Source organism: Mobula birostris, chromosome 7 (assembly GCF_030028105.1).
Source record: "Mobula birostris isolate sMobBir1 chromosome 7, sMobBir1.hap1, whole genome shotgun sequence".
Lineage (NCBI taxonomy): Eukaryota > Metazoa > Chordata > Chondrichthyes > Myliobatiformes > Myliobatidae > Mobula > Mobula birostris.
In genome coordinates, this window is record NC_092376.1 from 40544756 (window position 1) to 40565480 (window position 20725).

Consider the following 20725-nt stretch of genomic DNA (forward strand, 5'->3'; position numbering starts at 1 on the left):
GAAGTGCGTCACATCATCCATTTAAAACTACTGGGGAGTAGACCTGAAGGTAGCATGAATTCAAGTTCAAGTTTAGTTGTCATTCATCCATCCACGAATACCCACGAAACACTGTTACTCCAAGGCCAGGGTGCAAACCACAGTGCCTACAGTCATACTTGGCACAGGGAGCACCTAGCACAAATAAGACAGCAGTAAAAGACAGTTACACACAAGAAAACCAAGTCCCTGATTCCATGAATGTCGCAGCAGTCTGCAGCCAAACACGATACACCTTATCTTCTGCCGAGCAAATACAGGAGGGCAGCATCGACTCCAGCATGGATGCCACATCACACCACCTCTGGTGGAAGGCACCGACTCTGACGTCTCCTCCTTAGGTGACTGCGGTTTGAGGTCTAGTCCTCACTACAACTGAGGCCACTCATCAATAAGACACTGAATCAGAATCGCAGCATTTCACATTACCAATATCCAACAAAGTCTTGTGACCTCAAGAAAAGTGACTAAGACAATCACTCGCTGTTAGACTGCAACTGCCTTCGCTCACCACTGCCTCTCTCACGCAGGCACAACCACGTCAAGTCCAGCTCCTTCGTTTTCTCTGCCAATTGCCAACCTGCTGATGCGGTAGACTGGCAGTTCTTGAAGTTCTGAATGTCCAGCAGGGCCCTTGCAATCATAACAAATATGTATAAAAAGACAATGACACCTTTGGCTGGCCCAATAGAAGCTGCTGAGTCTGAGCATGCCGTCATCTTTCCAGAAGTCCCGGTAAGACGATTAGCATCTTTTTTTGTACAAAACTCATCTACTGTATGATTAAATCATTTGAGGTCAGTACTTTCTGAATTCAGCAACAACACCAGTGTTCTTCCAAAACACAGTGGAGTCAGCTACCTGAGTGGTAAGTTTTTATTTGTTTGATTCCCTATTGTGTATCTTGAAGCCTGGGACTGTCACCCACTCATCAAATCCTGCCAATGTTCCTTTACTGTTTGCCACTCGGTACTCTATTCTTAACTTTACTCCCTCAATATCCAGAATCTTTTCTCTGCAGGACATTTGATCTTTTTCTTGGTTTAGACTTGGCACCTACAGCTGTTCAAAAATAAATAAGAGCAACTAATTTGGCATAGTTCTGCCTCCAGCTTTACTAGTCATAGTTTGGATCCAAATCACCTCCTAATTTGTCTGCAACTAAATTTCAAATCTATTTTGTTTAATTATATTTTGGTCTTTGGCAATTTGGACCAAAGCTAACTACAACAGTTCAAATGATAAAAAATTGAAATACTGAAAATGTATTTTCTTCAGAGAAACATAGAAAACCTACAGCACACTACAGGCTCTTTGGCTCACAAAGCTGTGCCAAACATGTCCTTACCTTAGTAATTACCTAGGGTTAACCATAGCTCTCTATTTTTCTGAGCTCCATGTACCCATCCAGGAGTCTCTTAAAAGACCCTATCGTATCCGCCTCCACCACCATCAGTGGCAGCCCATTCCACGCACTCACCACTCTCTGCGTAAAAAACTGACCCCTGACATCTCTGTACCTACTTCCAAGCACCTTAAAACGGTGCCCTCTCATGCTCGCTATTTCAGCCCTGGGAAAAAGCCTTTGACTATCCACACGATCAACGGCTCCCATTATCTTGTACACCTCTATCAGGTCACCTCTCATCCTCTGTCGCTTCAAAGAAGAAAAGGCCCAGTTCACTCAACCTATTCTCATAAGGCATGGGGATTCTGCAGGGAGCGCTCATGGAGTGAAGTTGCTTCTCGCTTCGCTCCATTCCCGTTATCTTTTTTAACCTATGTTCTCCTTTATCTAATCAATTTTATCCACACCAGAAGATTTATTCTATCTTACTGACTTTTTCTTAAATTGCAACTCTGGAATTTAAAGACATGAGTACAAGATCCAAAGCCAAAGATGGGAAAGATTCTGACGGGAACGGAGGGAAAAAGAAAGGTGACTCTAAACAAATGGAGCTACCTTATGAGGTTATGATGAAGTTTCTAGAGGAAAAGTTCGAGGAACAACGGCAAAATTTATCTGAAAGTTTATCTGATAAATTTGAACAACAACGTCAAAGCCTTAATGAAGATTTAAAATCAATCACGGAATCTCCGAAATCCTTGGATTGTGAAGTTCAAAAACATCGAAGTAAGATCTCTGAACTGGATATTAAATCTCAGAAGACGGATTCAAAAGTCGAGAACTTAAGAGCAGAATTTAGCTTCGACTATTAAATAACTGCAACATTTTAAATCCAAAGTCATCGATCTTGAAAATCGATCGAGAAGACAAAACTTACGTATAATTGGTCTACCCAAGGATGTTGAGGATGGAGACCCTTCAATATTCTTTGCTCAACTTTTAAAGGATACGTTCAGTTCAGTTTTTCCCAACGAGCCTCCATTACTTGACTGTGTCCATCATTTACCGCGGCCAAAGTCGACACCGGCTGTATCCAAACCCAGACCAATTATTCTTCGTTTCCATTATGTTAATGTTAAAGAACAGCTTCTCCAGACTGCTCGTTGACAAGGCATGATCAAGTATCGTCAGCATTCCTTCAGGATAGTTCAAGATCACAGTCCCGAAGTGAAGAAGGAGCGACCGATTTTTAAACCTCTGATGTCGGAATGTTATCAAAATAATCTCAAACCGGCATTATTGTACCCTGCACGCCTAAGAATTTCTCTTCCTGATGGATCTCGTCGCATCTTCCATTCCATAACCGCCGCTCGAAGCTTTTTGCATGATAACTACCCATCTGATACGGACACCGCCCTTTAATTAATGTTCTGTGCCCTCAGTATCAGCTTTTTTCCCTGGTGTTTTTTTTTAAAAATGAACTTTCTACTACCGTACGATGAAGGTTTTTTATAAGCTCAAGATTTTTGTTTTGTGCTTACTACTATAGTTATTACTTTACAACTTATATAAAATATTTACTTTTTGCAAATAACGTTACTTTCTTTTAGTTAATTTTTCCTTAACTTTTTGTTTTCCGATATTATTACTAACAATTTGATCTGATGATCATTTTCAGTTATATGTTCTTTATTTTTGTTTCTGTACAATTAAAATGGCGATTTGTTTTTCTTTTTGCATAACCTCCTTTGTTCTTTTTGGGACACCATGTTCTTATGTTTCTTCTTCCCATAATAATCCCCTTTTTTTGGAAGCAATATTTTATTTACTCTCATTTATAATTAACTAATCATACATATTGATACTAACTTTTTCTTATTTATGTATTTTAGTAATTATACTATGTAGATTATTTTAGTATAGTGTTTAATTGTTTTTATACATATATCAGTTTCCGGGGGGGGTCATCTATATAACATATATCTTTGGAGTTGCCTCCTGCAGAAATGGGGTTAGATTTAGTATTAGTTAGTTCTTTCTTCAGCCTTTTCTGGCTTAGTTCGGGGCTCTTGGGGATGGTGGGTGGGGTAGTCTTTTTCTTTTTTAATTTTTTCTATTGGGCTGATTTAGGACTACAAAGATGTCTGCAGTGTCGGGATTTCCGGTTCCTCTCTGATCATGTATTCCTCTTCCGATTTCATGAGTTCACATTATGGTTAACCCCTTACTCACCAAAGGGCTAATCTTAAATTATGGCTCACATTATTAATTTTGTCTCTTGGAATACAAATGGTTTAAACCACCCAATAAAACGGAAAACGATTTTCAAAGTATTCCAAAGACTGAATGTTCATATTATTTTTGCACAAGAGACTCATGTAAGGAAAGAGGATAATCAACGCTTCTTTAAGTTCTGGAAAAAACAACAATACCACTCAAACTCCCAAGCCAAAATTAAAGGCGTCTCAATTTTTATAGATCCCTCAATTACATTTATTCATCGAGACATTATTTCAGATCTTAATGGCATATTTTTGTTAATCACTGGGTTACTTTTTAATAAAAAGGTTGCTATGGTTAATGTTTATGCTCCGAATGTGGATTATCCTGAATTTTTTAAACACATATTCACTTCCTTTCCTAACTTACACGAGTATATGTTGATAATAGCTGGTGACTTTAATTTATGTTTGAATCCCATGTTGGACAGATCCATGGGTAGTCTGGCTTTACCGAATAAGTCGGCTACTCTTATTAACTCTTTTATGTTTGACTCTGGGATTTCAGAAATTTGCAGATTTCTACACCCAAACGAGAAAGAATTCTCATTCTTTTCACATGTTCATGGTTCTTATTCTCGAATTGACTATTTTTTTTATTGACTCTCGATTAATCCCATCTGTAATTGATTGTAATTATGACATTATCGCCATTTCAGATCATGCTCCAATGAAACTTTCTATCAAGTTAATGGATACTTCTTGTACTAATAGACAATGGCGATTTAACCCCATTTTGCTTCAAGACTTGGACTTTGTCAAGTTTATAAAGGAACAGATTGATTTCTTTTTTTCAATTAATACTATGGAAGAAGTTTCCAATGGAGCAGTTTGGGACGCTTTTAAAGCTTATAACCGTGGTCAGATTATTTCCTATTTGGCTGGTTTGAAAAAACGTGCTAAGAATGAAATATGCTTGTTGGTTGATAAAATTAAAGAAATTGATAAAAAAATATGCTACTTCTCCCAGTAAGGAGCTGTACAAACACAGATTTGAACTTCAATTGGAACATAGCTTACTATTAACATCCTCGATTGAAAATCAATTAATGAGAACTAGAAGTGATTATTATATTCATAGTGATAAATTGGGTAAATTATTGGCTAATCAATTGAAATTTGCCTTGGTTAAATGTCAAATTACTAAGCTTCGCAAACACGATGATACTTTGACAGTTGATCATGATGGGATAAACAAAACCTTTCAAGAATTTTATACCTCTTTATATCACTCTGATTTTCCTCATGATTTTAATACCATGCATGATTTTTTAAGTAAACTGAATTTTCCGAAATTATCACCCGAAGATTGCTTATCATTAGAAGCTCCTATCACAGAGGAAGAAATAATAACTGCAATCTCATCATTGAATTCTGGAAAAGCACCCGGTCCGGATGGGTTTACAGTGGAATTTTTAAAATCCTTTTCCTCTATTCTCTCTTCGTGGTTGTCTAGAATATTCAAAGAAGCAATCAGTTTAGGTAAATTACCACAATCATTTTATGAAGCCTCTATTTCCTTAATTCTTAAAAAGAATAAAGATCCTACTGATTGTGCATCATACAGACTGATATCTCTTTTGAATGTAGATTCAAAAATTTTAGCAACTAGGTTAGAGAAGGTATTAGCTCAAATTATATCTATGGATCAAACCAGATTTATTAAAAATCGTTATTCATCCTTTAATATTAGGAGGTTAATGAATATTGTTATACTCCCTCACTTACTACCCTGGAATGTATTGTCTCATTAGATGCTGAGAAAGCCTTTGACAGAGTTGAATAGCTTTATTTATTTAGTGTGCTCGAGAAATTTAATTTTAGTTTGACATTTATATCTTGGATTAAATTGTTATATTATTCCCCGGTAGCTTCGGTTTGTACTAATAATCAAAGATCTCCCTTTTTTCGTCTTTTTCGTGGTACTAGGCAAGGATGCCCTCTTAGTCCTTTACTATTTAATATCGCCCTTGAACCTTTAGCAATTGCTATCTGTGATTCGCCCAATATTTTTGGTATTACCCGCGGAAACGAAATATATAAATTATCATTATATGCAGATGATTTGTTATTATATATCTCTAATCCGGAGAAGTCAATTCCTGCTATTCCAGCTTTGTTGGCTCAATTTAGTAATTTTTCTGGCTACAAATTGAATCTTAATAAGAGTGAATTATTTCCCCTAAATAAGCAGGTACCTATTTATGGATGTTTACCATTTAAATTGGTTACTGACTCATTTATATATTTAGGGATAATAATTACGAAGAAGTATAAAGACTTATTTAAAGCTAATTTTTTACCTTTAATTGATCAGATTAAACTTTTGTTTACTAAATGGTCACCAATTTCTTTGTCTTTGATTGGTCGGATTAATGCTATTAAGATGATTATTTTGCCCAAATTTCTATATGTCTTTCAATCGGTTCCAATTTTTATCCCAAAATCTTTTTTCGATAATGTTGATTCAAAAATTTCCTCATATATATGGCAGAACAAAAATCCTAGGCTAGGTAAAAGGTATTTACAGAAATCTAAAAAAGGGGGGGGGGGGGCGGGGTTAGCCCTCCCGAATTTTAGATTTTGTTATTAGGCAATTAATATTCGATACTTAAAATTTTGGTTACGAGATTTGGATGTACCTTTAAATCCACATTGGGTAAATCTTGAATGTAATTCATTACAAGGGTCCTCTTTGGGTTCGGTTTTAGGAACTTCGCTTCCTTTTATTCCTTCTAAATTGTATAAACAAATGAATAATCCAATAGTTAAGCATACTTTACGTATATGGTTTCAATTCCAAAGATTTTCTGGGTTCAATCAATTTATTTTAGCAAGTCCTATAATATCTAATTTCCTTTTTCAACCTTCCACTATGGATCAAGCTTACTTTGATTGGAAAACCAAAGGTATAGTACATTTTCGTGATTTATTTTTGGATAATTGTTTCATGTCTTTTGATCAACTTTCTGATAAATATAACTTACCCAGATCTCACTTTTTTAGATTCCACAGATTAGAACTTTTTAATTACTGCTTCTCCTAATTTTCCACACTCATATCCAATGGATACTTCAGAAAAAAATTTAGATCTAAATCTCTCTCAGAAAAGTGTTGTAGCAATTATTTATAACATAATTATGAATTTATGTCCTGATATTTCCAATAAAATTAAAGCTGATTGGGAAAGAGAACTTAAGATTATTATACCGATTGAAAAATGGGAAAAAATTCTTCAATTGGTTAATTCATCCTTTATATGTGCTAAACATGTGTTGGTACAGTTTAAAGTAGTGCACAGGGCTCATATGTCCAAAGATAAACTATCTCGTTATTATTCTTATATTAATACTATATGTGATAGATGTCACTCTGAGATAGCCTCTTTAACTCACATGTTTTGGTCATGTCCTTTGTTGGAAAAATATTAGAAAGATATTTTTGATATTATTTCAACGGTTTTGAATACAGACTTACAACCTCATCCAATTACTGCTATTTTTGGATTACCAAAGATAGACTCAAATCATTTAACCTCTTCAGCATGCTGGATGATTGCATTTCTTACTTTAATGGCTAGAAGATCCATTTTGCTGAATTGGAAAGAGATTAACCCTCCTACTGTATTTCACTGGTTTTCACAAACTATGTTGTGTTTGAATTTGGAAAAAATTAGAAGTGTGGTTTATGAGCCTTCCATTAAATTTGAAAAAACTTGGAGGCCATTTATTCAGCATTTTCATATGATGTAATTTGACTATTTCCAAACTTATTTTACTTCTCTGTACTGTTGGTTGAGAGGAACGGAGTCGTCGACACTAAGGTTTTCTTCTTTTCCATTTTTACGTTGTTAGAATTACCCAAGCCTTTTTAGTTTAGTTGACTAATTCTGTTTAGTTTAGTGTTTTTTTGGGGTGGGGTTTGTTTTTTTTCCTATTTTTTTTTTTTCTTTTTCATGATTTTTCTCCAGTTTTTTTTTTGTCCTGTATTATTCATTGTTATCCTACACGATTGGGAGTTTTGTCAATTTATACTATTTGGTCTTACAATTACTCATTTTAAGTAAAACAATGTATCTCCTACTATTTGTATTATTGCTATGTTATGTTTATATTTTATGAAACTAATAAAAAGATTGAAAAAGGCATGTTCCCCAATCCGGGCAACATCCTTGTAAATCTCCTCTGCACCCTTTCTATGGTTTCCACATCCTTCCTGTAGTGAGGTGACCAGAACTGAGCATAAGTGGGGTCTGACCAAGGTCCTATAGAGCTGCAACATTACCTCTTGACTCTTAAACTCAATCCCATGATTGATGAAGGCCAATACACTGTATGCTTTTTAAACCACAGAGTCAACCTGTACAGCAGTTTTGAGTGTCCTATGGACTTGGACCCCAAGATCCCTCTGATCCTCCACACTGCCAAGAGTCTTACCATTAATACTATATTCTGCCATCATATTTGACCAACCAAAATGAACCACCTCACACTTATCTGGGTTGAACTCCATCTGCCACTTCTCAGCCTAGTTTTGCATCCTATCAATGTCCCGCTATAACCTCTGACAGCCCTCCACACTACCCACAACACCCGTAACCTTTGTGTTATCAGCAAATTTACTAATCCATCCCTCCACTTCCTCATCCAGGTCATTTATAAAAATCACAAAGAGTAGGGGTCCCAGAACAGATCTCTGAGGCACACCACTGGTCACCAACCTCCATGCAGAAAGAATATGACCCGTCTACAACCACTCTTTGCCTTCTGTGGGCAAGCCAGTTCTGGATCCACAAAGGAATATCCCCTTGGATCCCATGCCTCCTTACTTTCTCAATAAGGCTTGCATGGGGAACCTTATCAAATGCCTTGCTGAAATCCATATACACTACATCTACTGCTCTTCCTTCATCGATGTGTTTAGTCGCATCCTCAAGAAACTCAATCAGGCTCGTAAGGCATGACCTGCCTTTGACAAAGCCATGCTGACTATTCCTAATCATATTATGCCTCTCCAAATATTCATAAATCCTGCCTCTCAGGATCTTCTCCATCAACTTACCGACCACTGAAGTAAGACTCACTGGTCTATAATTTCCTGAGCTACCCCTACTCCCTTTCTTTAATAATGGAACAACATCCGCAACCCTCCAATCCTTCGGAACCTCTTCCGTCCCCATTGATGATGCAAAGATCATCGCCAGAGGCTCAACAATCTCTCCCTCGCCTCCCACAGTAGCCTGGGGTACATCTCGTCCAGTCCCGGTGACTTATCCAACTTGATGCAACTTCATTGGCGGTTGAGTATTTTCACCTTGAAGCTATAACATCAGCAATTTTATTTTTGCTCTGGTGATTTTATTGAAAATCAATTGTAAACTTACAACAAACAGTATTAAAGGCACTTAACTCTTAATTTTATGGAATGGAGGTAATATTGAATTCAATTAGTAATAAACATTATTTCTAACTAATCATTTACGGTTAAAATAAATTCTTTAAGCCCAAATTGGCATAAATCTTTAGTAAGACTTTGCCCTTAAATTCATGCCTTTTAGGCCCTCCATGGGTCGGGGTAGACCATCGATGTTGAGCAATATCTGTCTACGTGATACGCAAGCTGGGATGGTACGATTTGGAGAGCAAGCTGCTGGCTATGCAGCAGGCTCCCTGCCTCCAAACAGCTGGTGAAAGGGACAGCAGAGACAAATACAGTTTGGCACCAGCAGCATCACAGGAGATACCAGTCAGCATTGAACTCAAGTAGGACAGCCTTAATATGTGTATAGATTTAACAAAATATTCTAAACTCCAAAATTCTTTTTATGAAAATAATTGCTGATGCTTGGGAAATTTCTACAAGAAGGACGACAGGAAGCCTTTTATACATATGACATACTCACTTTATGGTGGAAATATTGTGTTGTTATCGCAAGAACCTCGATACCAAGACTAGCGTGTTTCAATTGTTCATGGAGAGACTGGAGCTGTCTGGTCTGTTCCCTACATCTTTCCTTCAGTCTCTGGATGGTTTGCCGCTCACATTCTCGTGACTGGTGGTCAGATTTTGCTGAAAGTCCATTTCTTGTAACAGCTGGAGCTGTCCTCAGTTTGCTGAGTCCTTGGGGAGAGGTGAAACCAGCATTAGAGATTCGAGACAAAGACATTCATCACATTTAAAAACCAGACCTGTGCACAATCTTTGTAAGCAAAATCACTTCTTTAAAATTCTGTACATCCAGTATTGATTGCATGGACAAAACTTCATAAATAGTTGCATCTATTTAAAAAAATTAAATGCCAGTGATAATTAAAACTGAACTCACTTTAATAGAGGATGTAATTAATTTCATTGGTCATGGTCTGTTTAAAGTGTACAACATACAAGTATTCAGCTGAGTAAGATAGGGCCATTGAAAGAACAGAGGAAAAAATGTGATTTAAATGCAGTACTTACTAGATTAGTTATTCAGGGTAGATTAAGCTCATGAATAGGCAGACTCATCATCAAAGCTAATATTACAAAGTGGAAATAAGGGTCAATGTACTTCAGATCAATTACAGTGTAACTGTGCCCTCTGCGAATTCTTCATATTCAGAATTTGTTTGCATATCATAAATTTGCATTAAGTTACCTGAAGGAATCGTACTCACGCTTTGAATGAGGGTTAACGCTTAAATAGGTGCATTTATCCTCAGAGACTTAATTCAATTTGTATCAGATTATTGCCGCTGGCATTAATTGTTAAGAAATTTGCTCTTAGATTTACACAGTCAGTCCTTTGCTAGGTTGCACCTTTTGATGAGAAAGCCCAATACAAATTTTGAGAATGCAAAAAAACACTGAAGTTTGATTGGTAAGTACAACCCTCCCTGTTCAACAGTTCAAGGAGTATGCTCACCACCTCATTCTCAAGGGAAATCAGTGTTGCTGGCTTTGGCAGCAACGCCTGCATCGTTAAATGAATATATTTTTAGAAATGACTGCAGCATCTTCTATTGTCATGTTAGTATACAGTAGGATTTTCTATCTCTGGCCTAAACAATTCCATATGGATTTTACAATGTGCTAATGCTAAAGTCATAAGGTAGCTATATAAAGCTCTTTATATATATATAAATTAGTACTCATTATCACTGTTAGCCATCACATTATTGAACTATGATGGTAATAGACTATTGCTTAAGATTTTCTGCTTGTTGAGTACTAACTTCCATAGTTTTTAATATACAGAATCAAGATTTGCAATCTTAAACCACCTTGTAGAATAGTGGTCTGTGTGTTTTAAATATTTGTAGAAACAAGAGCTGATCATGGGAATGAGAGATTTGTGATCTTACTCATAAATTGAATAAAAATCACCAGACCACAGCAAATTATTCCAAAGGTCAACTTGTCCCCTCTCTTGCCCAAAAAGTAAGCCGGGAGTGGCGGGGGGGAGAGATAAAAAAAAAACAAGAACAGTCTGCTGTATGATCATTATTCCTGACTGGAGAATTCACTTAAATATTCCCCTTTATGGTTTGGAAATTTGACTGAGATTTCTTGCCTTTAGCTTCAAGAATAAGCTGCAGACTTCTTTGACCAAAAATCTTAATATAGGTATCCTTTGACTTACGAAAGGGCATGTTGTGGGAAAACATAGTTTTGAAGCAGAAACATGTAAACTGAAAGATTTTCCAATGTAAAGAATTTGATTGTGTTGTATCGAGAACACCTAAACACTTAAAACTACATTAAGTTTCTAAAATAATGAAACATCCTCTTACTAAGCATTAAATCTTAAAATAAGTTAATCATGATTCACTCTTTTAGTGTCAATAAGACATAGAAACAGAATTAGGCCATTCAGCCCATCTAGTCTGCTCTGTCATTCTATCATGGCTAATCCTGGATCCTACTCAACCTGCCTTCTTGCCATATCCTTTGATGCCCTGACCAATCAGGAAACTATCAGTTTCCATCATAAATATAGCCAAGGACTTGGCCTCCACCACAGCCTCTGGAAGAGCATTCCACAGATTCAGTACTTAATTTGTCCTTACCAAATAAAACATATAACACATCTCTTTCCTTCAGCTCACACCACCACTCTCCCTATATTCTGTCATCTATAACACAACTATCTGTCTCTCATCAGCTTCCCTCCAACCATTGTTTCACATTGTTAAATAAATCTTCAAAAAATAAGTTCATGCAAGAATTTGTGAATATACTTGCTCAGATGACGTCAACAGAACAATGCTTCCCATAATTCCTCCAATAACAATATTACATGTAGAGGAAGGCTAAGATGTCATTGTTGTTCTTTGTTAGTTTTCTTAATGGAGTGAATTATCTTCAGTAGGATTTAATTTATGCAATAATTTGAACAAGACATTGGATCCCTAGGATTGCAAGTAAATGCTGTCCAATTTGTTCAAACCAGTTAGATCAGCCTATAGTCTGTCTCTTCGTAGTGTCTAATACTTGCATACTTTTGTCATTTAAGAACTTGTTGAGGTTTCTTGATCCAAATCATTGAAAAATGTAGAGAGCAGTAACTAGCTTAATATTGATCTATCACAGGAGATTAGTGTGCAAACTTAAAGCACATGGTATTGGGGGTAAGGTATTGATGTGGATAGAGAACTGGTTGGCAGACAGGAAGCAAAGAGTGGGAATAAACGGGACCTTTTCAGAATGGCAGGCAGTGACTAGTGGGGTACTGCAAGGCTCAGTGCTGGGACACCAGTTGTTTACAATATATACTAATGACTTCGATGAGGGAATTAAATGCAGCATCTCCAAGTTTGCGGATGACACGGAGCTGGGCAGCAGTGCTAGCTGTGAGGAGGAGGCTAAGAGGATGCAGGGTGACTTGGATAGGTTAGGTGAGTGGGCAACTTCATGGCAGATGCAATTTAATGTGGATAAATGTGAGGTTATCCACTGGTGGCAAAAACAGGAAAACAGATTATTATCTGAATGGTGGCCGATTAGGAAAAGGAGAGGTGCAACGAGACCTGGGTGTCATTATACACCAGTCATTGAAAGTGGGCATGCAGGTACAATAGGCGGTGAAAAAGGCGAATGGTATGCTGGCATTCATAGCAAGAGGATTCGAGCACAGGAGCAGGGAGGTCCTACTGCAGTTGTACAAGGCCTTGGTGAGAGCACACCTGGAGTATTGTGTGCAGTTTTGGTCCCCTAATCTCAGGAAAGACATTCTTGCCATAGAGGGAGTACAAAGAAGGTTCACCAGATTGATTCCTGGGATGGCAGGATTTTCATATGATGAAAGACTGGATCGACTAGGCTTATACTCTCTGGAATTTAGAAGATTGAGGGGGGATCTTATTGAAACGTATAAAATCCTAAAGGGATTGGACAGGCTAGATGCAGGAAGATTGTTCCCGATGTTGGGGAAGTCCAGAACGAGGGGTCACAATTTGAGGAAAAAGGGGAAGCCTTTTAGGACCGAGATTAGGAAAAACTTCTTCACACAGAGTGGTGAACTTGTGGAATTCTCTGCCACAGGAAACAGTTGAGGCCAGTTCTTTGGCTATATTTAAGAGGGAGTTAGATATGGCCCTTGTGGCTAAAGGGATCAGGGGGTATGGAGAGAAGGCAGGTATAGGGTTCTGAGTTGGATGATCAGCCATGATCATACTGAATGGCGGTGCAGGCTCGAAGGGCCGAATGGCCTACTCCTGCACCTATTTTCTATGTTTCTATGATCTCTGTGGACGTTACTGGAGACTGATCTCTATGCTGAATAACCTTCTGATTCCCATCTCCTGAATCATTAGAGTTGCCTGCTGTTTAATTACTTTTGGTAACTGTTTTATTTCTTGTTAATTTACAGAGTTGCAAAAAGTCAACATTTACTACTCATTTCAAATTAACATCCTTTATTGACAAGAGCATATTACCACCAATTGAACTCCACTTCAACACAATCACATTGAAGTAGGTGATCTAAAGGGCTGTTATCAATGTTTTATAAATCTGAACCTTGAAAACCTGGTAGTTAGGAAAGGGGAAGCCCTACTACGCTAAGTATCCTCCGCTCAATAGCGGCTGATGCTCATTGGTTTGCTTGTAGAATTGCAAAAGTACAAATTTTATATGAACGTTGTAACTCCTGAATCATTTAGAGTATGAAAATAAAAGTCCACAAACCAGGTAATTTTGCATTGTAAGTTTCAGTTTGGGCTCTTATACAATTTAATACTTTGGCAGTTGAATCTTTTTAGTTTCCCTTTACACACTTCCAAATCTGATTCAAACGTTAATCTAATTTCTATGGAGCATATTTCTGTGAAAGCTCCCATTGAACTGTCTCATGTATTGCTTGTCAAGAAGTAATAAGACTAATTCCTGACATTATGCATTGGAGAATGAGGGCAACAGTCAACTGGATGTTGTCTATGTGGAGTTTAGTCAGGCGTTTGACAAGGTCCCTCATAGGAGGCTAATCCAGAAGATTAAGATGCATGGGATCCATGGCGAATTGGCTGTTTGGGTACAGAACTGGCTTCAGCATAGAAGACCGAGGGTAGTAGATAGCTGGAACTCTGTAATTAGTGGTGCTCTGCAGGGATCTGTGCTGGGACCTCTGCAGTTTGTGATGTATATACATGACCTGGATAAAAATGTAGACGGTGTGTTTGTGGATGATCCCGTGATTGATGGAGTTGACTGAAAAAGGACACAGCACAATATAGATCAGTTGCAGATAGGGACAGAGAAATGGCATATGGAGTTTAACCCAGATGAATGTGAGGTTTGCATCTTAGTAGGGCAAATGCAAGGACCCTGTTAATGGCAAGATCCTTCATAGTGTTGCTGAGCAGAGAGGTCTTGTAGTTCAAGTTCGTAGCTCCTTGAAAGTAGCTACGCAGGTCAATAGGGTGGTTAAGAAGGCTTAAGGAACACTTACTTTTATTAGTCAAGGCATTGAGTTCAAAAGTCAAGAGGTTATATTGAAACTTTATAAAACTCTGGTTAGGCCACATCTGGAGTATTGTGTACAGTTCTGGTCACCCCTCTATAAGAAGGATGTTGAGGCTTTGGAGAGGGTGTAGAAGGCGTTTACCAGGATGCTGCCTGGTTTAGAATGCATATGCTATCTCGAGAGGCTGAATAAACTTGGGTTTTCTCTGGAGTGTCGGAGGCTGAGGGGAGATCTGATAGAGGTTTACAAGATTATTTGAGGCATAGATAGAGTGGACAGAGTATCAGTTTCCCAAGGTTGAAATGTCTAATACTAAAGGACATGAATTGAAGGTGAGAGGGGTAGGTTCAAAGGGGACGTGAGGGTAACCCTTTTGACTCAAAGCCGTGGATGCCAGGAGTGTGCTGCCTAGTATAGTGTTAGAGGCAAATACATTAGCGGCTTGGATAGGCACATGAATGTAAGGAAGATGGAGGGATATGGATATAGTGAAGGTAGGAGAGATCAGTGTTTGTGTGATTTTGATTTGCTTTTTAGCTGGTTTGGCACAACATTGTGGGCTGAATGGCTTTTTCCTGTGTTCTACTGTTTCATGTTCTATTATGGATTGAAAACTTCACAAACAATTTTGACTTCACTGTTGGTGCACAAACAAAAATTATGGTTTTAATTTCTAAACACAGGCAAGGAATTCCAAACAATTTTTCTTTTAAGTTTATGAGCCAACTCTTTGCAGTAATAGTCTTCTGTTTTATTGAGTTACAATGGACACTGGCATGCTCATTTGTCAATTTCTGAACGGAGAGATAACTTGTCAACTTTCACCCATTGAATTCACTGTCCAATATTATTGTTGCCATTTACAATATCTCATAAACAATGTTTCTCCTAAGAGTACGTAAACAAGTGCTCCTTTCAAAACCATCTAATCATATGTTATTACTGCCCTACTTCCTCAGAGGCTACAAGCAAGTAGTTAGGAAAGGTATCGTAAGAACAGTTTCACAGCACATTAAAGCTGTTTTAAACGACAGTATTTCCTGTATCCATTGTTAATCACAGTTGTCATCCCAGTGTTATAACGTATTTGTGGCACAGAAGCTGCCATTCATCCCAAAAGGTGTTTATTTTCCAAATGTCCCATTTCACTTCTGTTTAATTAAGATCACCAACAAACTCTGCATTATTATCACGTGTTTATCTACAGACTCTTCAAATACAGCCTTTTTTTTTGCCTTAATTCTTATTTTTTGAGGTAGTGGGTTCCCTTCCTGAGTAGACTTCCTATGGAGTTTATTGGTACAATTGTACTATTAATACAATTATTCCTACGGACTTTACATTTATGGTCATTAGTTTTATTGCTCCCACCTTGCTTTTTTTGGCTTTTCAAATGTTTCAGAATTTGAAAGACATCTGTCTAATTTGTTGACTGGCACTCTAGACTGTCCAATCTATTCATATTCCTACAACCTCTCATATCAGTCTAGTGAATCTCTTTGGAACCTTCTCCAATGGTTCAGCAGGTCAAGAAAAGTGTTCATGTTTCAGGTCAAAGGTTCCTTAACATGAAACACTAATTCCATCTCTCATTGCCCAGATGTTGTTTGATCCGTTTGTGTTTTAGGCTTTTTCTGTATTTTTTATTTCAGATTTCCAGCATCTCTGTTCTTCTTTATTTTCATAAACTCCTGCTAGATGCAAGAGGTAAAAATGAATGGGCAGACCTGGGCAGTACAGGCAGTAAGGGTTCCATTCTTGAGAACTATTTGTGAACAAATTTCTTCCGTAAGTCATAAATGAATAATTTCACTGAGTGTTGATTAACATGAACATTCATTTATTGTCTTCCCCACTCCCAGTCCCGCCCATAGTTGCTAAGATACTGAATCAGAATGTCTCATATCCAGTGGGACTTTAGACAACCTTAAAACAGCCAAAATATTGCTATCAATGAATGTTAGATTGCCTGATAGAGTATCAGCAATAGAAAATACCATGTCAGTTTCCAGAGCAAATTTCTCAGATGGCCTCCAACTGTGAACTGGAACCCACAATTTTCTAAGACAAATATATATTTTTTTTTAAATGGGAAAGCTACAAACAAACTTCTTTTTAAGATTGGTAGCCACATCAAATAAATGGCTGCTATTCCATAACTCCTGATGAAACTTGTATTTCTATAACTAATTTTCCTATCATGAAAAATTCTCTAAGAATTTATAAGAAAATTCACATGAAGTTGAATTTCTGCAAGCCAGGTCCTATGAAACCTGGGGAGCTCGTGTATCCAAGAAGTACCCATGATCTTATTCACTGTGAATTTTACTTTTGGGATCAAGGTAGTTGGTTTGGTATATCAGAAAACATGCAAGGACTATATGACTTCCTTTTTCTTCATGCTAAAATGTGCTACTTCGCATATCCATGTTAAAATTCATTTCCCAATTATGTGCTAATTCTATATGTTAATTTATAAGCTTCCTGTATTTTGTGGTAATCTTATTCTGAATTAACTACACATTCTAATATGATGCTCTACCATCATAACCTTACTAATGTCACTCTTCGATTTGCTACACCGTGGATTTGGGACAACTCTTAAAGACCAAACAATTAATCAACAAAAAAATCCCAGAATTCCTTCATTTATTTGGGACACCATTCCGTTTAATTGGGACAGAGATTGTTGCTGAATATTTTATATCTTGTGTCAGTCGTGTCCATTTGTGTGGCTGTTAGACACTACACCGTGCTTGGAGCGAGCAATTTTTAAATAGTGTCAGTTGTGTGTGTTTGTGCTCAAAAAGCAGTCTCTGATAGTGGGTGGGAATCAAGCAGTAAAATCATTCAGAACTATTTTGCTCACTATGCTTTCAAGCTTTCAGGCTTGGGGATGCCAGAAACAGTTGAGAGTGAAAATGAAATGATTTCACTAGTTCAGCAAGCTGGGAACTACGAAGAATTTGAAAGTATTGACGATCATCTTGAATGTTACAATGAGAATGAAGATTTGAGGGATGCAACAATTTCTAACTCGCTTCAGCATGTGTACTTGTCTGGCTGTTAGACACTGCACTGTGACTAGTGTGAACAGTTTATAAATGGCATCTGTTGCATAAGCTTGTGTTATGTTATTCATTTGGGTGGAATTAAAAAGCAATGATTTTTGACAGAACTTGCCATTATCTGCACTAGGTATCTGCACTGATTTTGTTCATTTACAGACTCAAAAGAACATGGCAGTGTACACTGGATTAATTCCTTGTCAATAACTATTAGGAACTAATACACAGTTGTACTGTAGTAATATTGGTAGTGTTCTAATTTGTTCTGTATTTCATTTAAATACTCAATCAGCTAAATGGTAGCTTTTCTTTTCAAAACATTTTCCATGAAACTTCAGCACCCATTTAATTGGCCAAAGTGTACGGGTCCCAAATGTGTCCCAGTTAACTGGAATCCATTGTACTTGAATTTTGGTAATAAATTTTCTACTTACAGTCTATGTTCCTTGATCAATATTACCTTTACCTTGATTGAATATTCAATATGAAAAGAACTAACTATTGTTTTCCTGAGGAACTTGATGCAAATATTTTCTAAAAAAATAGCTCTCACTTCTAAAAGATGACTCTTCACTGGTTGTCCATTTACTGTTTTTATCTAATATCCTCTTATTGTGGAAAATGAGAAACATTTTGCTATGTGAGCACTCACTAAATTCTCTACCATTTAGATATACATTACTGTAATGACCTACTAACCTGGGGCAAAAGTTCAACATGATTAGAAAAAATTGGCAGAGAAACAGGGTGATTTTGAACCACAAAGTACAGTATATCTATTGCGTGTGCCAGCTTTTTGTAATCTCAGCAGCTGATGAGTATTTGAGTGAGCAATATCATGAAAGTACTATACAATTAATTAATAATGTCATTGAGATTACAAAAATGATTCGTGAACTTTAAACTTGAAACTCAAACTGCCACTGATTTGAAAAACGTACATGAATTGCCATCAAATACATCCTGGGATCTCAAAGTTCCTTGCAATGCTTTAATCCTGTATTATTCTGGTTTTGCAGGAAAGATTAAGAAAGGATACGAAGTACCACCCCATCTAAGTGGGAATAGCTGAAGTCTTGTATAGCTTGGCTATGCCAACATAGTTTAACAAACATTTTTGCTACTTATCTCTGGAAATTGAGATCAGGGTTGTGGTTAAAATGATTATCTAGAATTAAATTATGTTTTTGGAAAACAATTTTTTTTTACTGTTGTTGGGTTACAAAGATGATTTACGTCATTGACCAATTTATTTGAAGAGTTTCTTTCATAAGTTCTTACCTGCCAGCTTTGGTGTTTTGCTAATCATTCTTCAGAAAATGCAGAATATCAATACTTCCAATGTTATTAATCTGATAAGATGACAGAAAAGCTGGCAAACAAGAGATATACTTTGTGGTCTATTTTTTTCTAGTAACACCAATATTTGTCCAAGTTAGTTGGTCATTCAGGCTATTGGTAGAGTATTCAGTGAATGCTGCAATTGATCTCCAGCAAACCATCTAAGATGAAAGCTCTAAATGGATAATCAATGAAGAGAGAATCCCATTTAAAATGAATAGTGTTCAATGAGATGTGATCAGGATCAGATTAAGCTGTCACTATGCCAGTGAAAATGGACTGAGGTTGAAGAATTTAAATGTTAATTTAATGAAACCTAAAAAAATTACATGAGAAAATTACAGTGAATGTGGCTAATTCACTTCTTACAAGAAGTAATTTGCTTCTCCAATCAATTGTAACAAAACAAGCTGAATTAACAGAAATTACTGGAAGCACTCCTGAGACTGAGCAGCAACTAAGCTCAAAGTACTGTCTGGAACTGAAAAAGAGGGGAAACAAGATAATGTTACATTGCAGAGAAGGTGGGGGTGGGATGGCTGGGGCCAGGGGAATATCTCTGATAGGATGACATTAACCTTACTCTGATAGGATGACATTAACCTTACCAAAAAAGATACCAGTGTTTTCAGAGTTCTCGGATTAATAGATACTTCAGGCGATTAGAGGACACATGTTTTTTTAAGCTGTGAAAGATCCAGGTCAGAACTATTGCTATCCAAAAGGAAAGAGCTGGAAGTGCCCAGAACATCAGAGAGAGTCTAATATTAACACCCCAAAGCTAAATTTCTCCGGATGGAAAATGTGATGATGTTCCTCAAGTTTTCATCAGACTTCACTGAAACACCATAGGAGGATGCATACAGACAGTCAGAGCAGCAGCAGTTTGGAGAATTAAAGCCGTGGAACTGGAAGCATAGGATTACTCTGCAGACTGAATAGGGGTGGCCCGCAAAGTGGTCACATGATCTTCTGTTAGTTTCTCCAGTGTAGAGGAGACCACATTGTTAGCAGTGATTGAAGTACAAGTGAACCATGATTTCACATGGAAAGATTGTTCAAATCCATGGATCATGGGAAAGGACAGGATTCCAATCCATTTAGGGATCTAAAGAGTACATCAAAATGAAGTAGTCCTTACAATATATGATTCCACATTTGTAGCTTACAATACAGTTTCTCTATTTTGGACAAGCTAGAAGCAGATTCTGTGTCTATTTTGCAAAATTCTATCATTTAGTACACAAGTACAACCCAGAGCTGTCAGTTGTCTGCCACTTTAATTCTCCATTCCGCTCTTATTTAACCTAACCACCTGTGGGCTCCTGCATTGTCTAGCATGGCTCCAATGTAAGATTGTCTACTAGGATTTTTACAATTTCTGCTAACTATCTTTTTCTATTTATGAGAACTTTCCAGTTCTATTTTAAGATTAGCCCTCCATTACATTAACTCAGCTTTTCTCTGTCCACTGCCTCTGTGTGCTTTGCTGGGTACTTCCAGCAATCTCCTTTTGGTTTTGGTTTCAGTATCAGGTCCCATCTAGAGCTTTAATATGTCCTTTTTTCCCCTCTGTCCCTCTCCCTCCCTCCCTCCACGCCACTCCCCCCCCACCACCCACAGTAACCCATTAACTAGATAACTCCACAAATATTGGAATCATATTCTTGGGGCCGGCTGGTGGCACAATGGCATCAGCGCCGGACTCTGG

General features: G+C 37.4%; 1 protein-coding gene across 1 annotated transcript in view; it reads right to left on the minus strand.

Moving 5' to 3' along the window:
* The window catches only part of LOC140200711 (microtubule-associated tumor suppressor candidate 2-like), a 268025-nt gene that overhangs the window by 81064 nt on the left and 166236 nt on the right, over positions 1-20725 (minus strand). The window contains exon 6 of the mRNA XM_072264293.1: positions 9569-9786. Coding sequence (XP_072120394.1) covers positions 9569-9786 — 218 coding nt within the window. The remainder of the gene's footprint in view (positions 1-9568; positions 9787-20725) is intronic.